General features: G+C 34.0%; 1 protein-coding gene across 1 annotated transcript; it reads left to right on the top strand.

Annotated features, from left to right (window-relative positions):
* On the top strand, positions 1-2,272 carry LOC131013641 (uncharacterized). The gene is made up of 6 exons (XM_057941771.1): positions 1-213; positions 800-966; positions 1,054-1,234; positions 1,331-1,453; positions 1,542-1,685; positions 1,782-2,272. Exons 2-6 carry the CDS (start codon positions 803-805, stop codon positions 2,142-2,144), a joined length of 975 nt encoding a protein of 324 aa, XP_057797754.1. The 5' UTR covers positions 1-213; positions 800-802; the 3' UTR covers positions 2,145-2,272.
* The last annotated feature ends 4,510 nt before the right edge of the window (positions 2,273-6,782 follow it).

Here is a 6,782-nt window from a genome sequence, read left to right as displayed (position 1 = left end):
TTATGAATTTGCAATTATGTCATTGATATACATTTACTCTAGTGTATTATCAAAGTTCTCTCTCTCCCTTCAAAACTAGGTCTGCGAAAATACAAAACATTCACTCTTGCATTCACAGCGCTCTTCCATTAACGGCGCTCATCTATTCACAGCGCATAGTGAACGCGACGAACCGAGGGTTTTTGTGTGTCGTCATGGCGAAGACGAAGGGTGGTTCGTAACTGTGGATTCTTTATGCTTAAAATTCTTTAAGATTGATGTGAAGAATTTGATTATTATGTGAAGAATCAGTTAGATATATGAAAGTTCCACTTTTAGTTATTCGATTCTGGGGTTTCTTATGTGTGTGTCGAATTTGGGTTTTTTTGATTTGGGGGTATAAGTTTATATTGATGTAGGATTTATTTTGCCATTGTGGTTGCGAATTGTTTTGGGGAGTTGTCGTGTGGAGAAAGACAGATTGGTTGGTTGCGATTGGTTACGATTTTTTTTTTGGATGACGAATCATTTGCACAAGTTCACGAATTTGTAAGTTTATAATTTGATTTGTAGGGATTTTCTGAATTTTACGAATTATTTTTTTGAACTGCAATATGAATTTGGATTGTAGGTTTCTAATCTTACGATTTTGTAAGTTTGTAGTACGAACCTCTTTTTAGTTTACGATTTTAAATATTATGGAGTACGAATTCAAATGAATAATGAATAAGTTTTAAATTTGTGGCATGAATAAAAAGATAAGAAAGGTTGCATGAATGATTTTAGTTGTTGAAACTAATCCCTTTTCGAGTTGGTTTAGGATATGGTGGATCATGTGGGAATGCGTTGCAGAAGCAAGGGACTGCTTAAGAAAACAAATTATAATTTGTCCCCTTTTATGGAGAGGAGTGTGAGTACGACCAAACGTCTCAATAAGAAAGAGAAGGCTTTGGCCCTATTTGGGATGTACAACCAGAAAGAGGACAAGTAAAAAAACTTTTTTCAATTTGTTTGTATAAAATTTATTTCGAATGTACATTATGTATAATGCACGTTTTTTATTATTAATTACAGTGTCAAAGTGATGTTCCAGTATGATAATACAATTCTGCAACGAATGCACATGGCAACACTCTGCAGGGATAATGTTGTAAGTCCTGAAGTCATTACCGCGTGGGTGATATGCTTGAATATGAATGAGGAGTTCAGGTCGGATGCATCGCCAACACGATTCTTTGCCTCGGTTGAAATTTGCGTAAGACACGTACCAGCTTTATTTTATACGTTAATTGAACTTGTATCTATGATCATATTATATTGAAATATATGTTGTTGGGCTTTGTGTTTGTAGTCGGAGTCTATTGTTCAACCGCCAAGTACTTGGACATACAATAGACGTCGGGATATATTTTTTAGGCTTCTATCTAATGAACTATCAGGGCTTCAACAGATGGCTGTTTCAGGCATAGATTTGGTTTGTTTTTTATGCTATGCACTGGTATCACATATTGAAATCATAATAATTATATTATTAAAGTGTTCTATTTCAAAATTTGCTGCAGTTCTGCTTCCCTGTGTATAGAATAATGAATTTTTTCATGGTATGCGTCGACATAAGGAAAGAGAAGGCGTATGTTTTAGACAGTCGGAATGAGACCCAAGTACAGTGCCGAGATGAAAAATATTTGTCAACGGTCAACGACGTGGTAAAAACAATTTCGTTTGTTTGTTTTGTGACTTCATTTTTATATGGTATATTGTTTAATGTTTATGTTGTTTTCTAATGCTTATTAATTACACAGAAACAAATGCTTGGAGACTACATGGGACATTTAGGTCATGTGCACAAGAGCAACGTTGTGAAACGATCAAAAATGTTGATACCACATATCAAATGGGGGGATTCAAAGAACATAAATGACTCTGGCGTATACATGATGCGACACATGGAGGCGTTTATGGGTGAGAATCCATCTTTATGGAGTTGTGGATTAGCGCCGAAGCTAAAGAAGCAACTAAACCTCTTACGTGCGAGGTACTGTGCAGTGCTTCTTGGATGGGAGAAAAATATTGCCAAAGATGCGGTTGCGGTTGGAGCTAATGCGTACTATGACGAGGTCTTCAATAACCCCGCATTAGACATTGATGCTACTTTGCTAGGATGATGAATTCAACAAATATATGGATCTTGTTATGATGACGCATATCTACTTGCAGAGATAGACTTTATTTTTCTTTATTGGCGAGTTGGATAATATTACGAGCATTTCGTAATTGTTGGTTTCTGGATATTTGTTGGAAGTTTTGTTAAGTATCTTGCATAACTGTCTTGGTTTTATACTGAATAAACATGGTTGTTTTAATTATTGGTATGCGATTGGTTGGGGGCTTGCATACTTATAATTCGTAATAGGTGGAACTCTAAAAATAGAATTCTAAATAAATGTATGTGAAAAATTCACCTATGTATTAATAATATTATGATTGAAGGGTGTGTTCGAAAAGTCAGCCAACAAGTCACAGTTTTAATAAATTATCTCTGAACACTTATCTTGGTGCATGTGAAGGCACAATTTATAGCTTACAAATAATCTGACAAATGTTAAGATTTTTTAAATATTTTTGTTGAATAAGTATGCAAACTTTAAGGAATAAATTTTTTCAGAACTCAATTAGTATAGGACGAAGCACTACTAATGAGAACAACACAAATACATAAAAATTATAATTCATTGTTTAATTAAAAAATACTATAGAAATATAAGCAATGACTAAATAAAAGACTATACAAATGCACAAACTACATGCGGGCATACGAATTGTTAAGCAAATTCATAATTAATCTCACAAGTGTTACGAATTTTTTCAATCCTGTTACGAACTTTTTCAATCCTGTTACGAATTTAGCTGAATGTGTAGTGTATGTCAAATAGAATTTGTTACGAATTTTCTCAATACTGTTACGAATCTTTGTTGAATTAGTATGTCAACTTTAAGGAATAAAATTTTTGAGAACTCAGTGAGTATAGGACTATAGATCGAAGCACTACAAAAAAGAATAACACAAATACATAAAAATTATAATTCATAGTTTTAAAAAAAAAATACTATAGAAATATAAGCAACGACTAAATAAAATACTATAGAAATGCACAAACTACACGCGGACGTACGAATTGCTAAGCAAATTCATAATTAATCTCACAAGTGTTACGAATTTTTAAATTTTTCTGTATGAATAAATATTTTTAAATAAGAGTAATACAAATACTAAAGATCGTCATTAATAGTTAAAAAAAAAAATTAAACCCACTATAGAATTTAGCTGAATGTGTAGTGTGTATCAAATAGAATTTGTTACGAATTTTTTAAATACTGTTACGAATCTTTGTTGAATTAGTATGTTAACTGTAAGGAATAATTTTTTTGAGAATTCAATGAGTATAGGACTATATATCGAAGCACTACAAATAAGAACAACACAAATACATAAAAATTATAATTCATAGTTTTTTTAAAAAAATACTATAGAAATATAAGCAATGACTAAATAAAATACTATAGAAATGCACAAACTACACGCGGACGTATGAATTGTTAAGCAAATTCATAATTAATCTCACAAGTGTTACGGAGTTTTCAATTTTTTGGTATAAATAAATATTTTTAAATAAGAATAATACAAATACTAAAGATCGTAATTAATAGTTTTTTTAAAAAAATCAAACCCACTATATAATCTATCTGAATGTGTAGTGTGTATCAAATAGATCGTATTACGAATTTTTTCAATACTGTTACGAATCTTTGTTGAATTAGTATGTCAACTTTAAGGAATAAAATTTTTGAGAACTCAATGAATATAGGACTATAGATCGAAGCACTACAAATAAGAACAACACAAATACATAAAAAAATTTGTTGATGATACGAATTGTAGACATGTTTAATGATTAATCATTAAATGGAAAGAGAAAGAGATTTGATCACAAATACATATCTTGTTACCGAAAATATAGATTAGGTAAATTACTAGGTTGTCCTCTAATGAATTTTCGGTTGTTATTTAATATATAATTAAGCTAATTTCAAGCCATTAGATCAATCAAGATCTAATGGTCAAGATTCATCCATATTTTATACACTTAAGAGTGTTTTTATTCTAGCCCTCCTCTATATATATATATATATATATATATATATATATATATATATATATATATATATATATATATGGAGAGGTTCAAATAAGAATCATTAAATAAAAATGAACGGAGAACCATTTTAAGACATTCGATCATCAAGATCTACGGTGGATGAATGCAGAACCTAAGTTTGGATCCTAAAGGGAGCAAAAAAATTATTTTTTTCGAATGCAGTAAATTTAATAGCGTATGCATTAATTTGTATAGCGGATGCAGTAATTTTAATGGTTCTGTTGGGTCCTGGAGGGTTAATTGAACATGTGTATTGGGGGGGGGGGGGGGAATACACCTGAAGGCTATTTTTGCGGAAAACAAACAAACCAAACTTCAGTTGGAAAGTAGTTGTAGACTGATACTGAGGTGACTTTAGTATTTTGATTTTAGTCAAGCACAGAGCTTTAACAGATATCCACACGTAAGGCTTCAGTCTAGAGTTTGTAAAACAGAGTAGAGTTACAAATCTTACTGACTATCAATTGCTTGGTCAGTTAGACTAATAACTCAGCAGAAGAATTTAAACTTAGTCCAAATAGCCTTTAGAAAGTTTGTCACTTAATAAAATCCTTAGTTAGAGTTCTTAGTTAAGCAAGTTTCACTTGAAAACAAGTTTAACACAGATAACGAATAACTGAAAGCAGATAAAGAACACAAGAATTTTTACGTGGTTCGGAACAAGTTCCTACGTCCATGACCAAATGATCAATTTGACAAACACTCTGGGCTTGTGCTTACGGGTGCACAGCAAACCTTGAACTGAAAATTAGTACCAACACACTGGGTTGGATTTCTCGCTCACTCTTAGCACGCTAAGACACACAAATGCATTTTCCAGCGCTTGGCTAAGATCTCTGGAGTCAGAGCCCTGGTCTGAACTCCTCTATACTCAAACACTATTTTCGCTCGGTTGAAAAGGGGTTTGAAATCATCCAACTAAGATTACTGAGAACAGGCTCTCAAGTAATCGATTCTAGGCTTAGGATAAAACAATAGTTGCCTAGATTTGTAAGAGAGTTTAGGTAATCAGTAAGACTGATTTTACAACGTTTGAGTACTCTCTTCTTCGATTTAAAAGATTTGTCTAAGATATGGCTGGCTTGTGATTTTGACAGAGCTTCAGCATAAGTCTTTGAATCGGTAAAGATTGAAGGCGTTTCTCGAGCTCTATTTATAGGTGAAGTACCGAATATATCCGTTGGAGAGACGGTCTTCAGGATTTTAGCTGTTGTGAGACATTCTGCGCTTTGGGCTGAGGCTTCAATCTTCTTAGGTCCTGATTGGTTGAAGGTTTGAATCCATTTTGTCCTTGGAGCAGGGTGCGTCTGAATTTTAGCACGAAAAAGAAAAGTTGGTGTATTGAAAATGACTATCTTCATATCAGGTGCATTTAATGTTGTTGCAGGAGCATTTAATGCGGGTGCCAACGTTTCAGTCTGATGAAGAATGTTGACTGATATACTCAAGTCGAAGCTTCGTTGTTTACACGTGTTTGCACGTGAGACTTGAGTTTAACTGAAGAATCAGTTGGAGCTTTTGTCCTTTCTTGAGCAGTCGTTGTCTTCAGTTGAATTGTCATCCTGTTTAACTGAACATCTCTAGCTCACGATGTCCTTCGTATCACCAATATCTTCCTTCAGTTGTTCTATCTTCAGTCGGGCTTTGATCTTCTGAGTCTTCAGTCTTCAGTTTCTTCGGTCTTTGATACGGAGAGACTTTAGTTACCTATAAACTCTAGTCTAGCTAAAAGATTGAACTCTAACAGTTGAGTTCGAATGAAGAGGCTAGTTTAGACAAAAGAAAACTAAGGGTTTTGAGATCATCAAAACTGAGATAGGATATTTCTTCTATTTCCCAACAATTTTCCCCTTTTTGATGATGCCAAAACCATACAATCAAGCCTATCAAAAGTAACGACTGAAAAACAAGCAAGCAAAATTCAAAATAGGGTGAATACTATTCCCCCTGAGCAGAATAACCTATTATCTTACAAGAACTTAATAAGCAACAGAAAAACGCAGAGCAAGATAAATAGCATAATAGCATAAGATAGCTAATCAGAGCCTGGACAAAAAGAGATTGTCGTCAGGAAGAGATCAGTTACTTTCATATATTGTGAACAACTGATAAGATATCAGTCGTAGGAAAATCATACTTTGCACGCGACAAAACAACACACAGCAGGAATAACAGAAACAACAACCACAAATAACAAAGAAAACCAACAAAACAACATAAAGATTAGATGTCATCAGTACGAGGTCTTTTGGAAGTCCTTTTCCCGGATTTCCTTGCTGATTTTCCTTTGTTCTCATCTTCCTTCTTCTCTTCCCCCTTCTTCTGCTCTTCCTTCGTCTCTCCTCCCTTCTTCAACTCTTCCCCCCTGTTTGGCATCATCAAGAAGGGAGGGTTGTGTCTTCTGATTGTCTTGGGGGTCAGTTTCAGCTGCACTTGTTGCCGGTTGACTGATCTGATGCTGGAGCTTCATCACATGTGTTTAAAGGATAAGGAATTTGGCTTTGAGATCCGTTAGCTCCATTTCTTGAGCTTGAAGTCTCCTTCCAATTGGATGCTCCATTGTATCAGTTGATTGTGTCCCGGTTG

This window comes from Salvia miltiorrhiza, chromosome 2 (assembly GCF_028751815.1).
Source record: "Salvia miltiorrhiza cultivar Shanhuang (shh) chromosome 2, IMPLAD_Smil_shh, whole genome shotgun sequence".
In the NCBI taxonomy this organism is placed as follows: Eukaryota; Viridiplantae; Streptophyta; class Magnoliopsida; order Lamiales; family Lamiaceae; genus Salvia; species Salvia miltiorrhiza.
The sequence above is the reverse complement of the archived record's forward strand: the minus strand, read 5'-3'. Positions and strand labels throughout refer to the sequence as shown.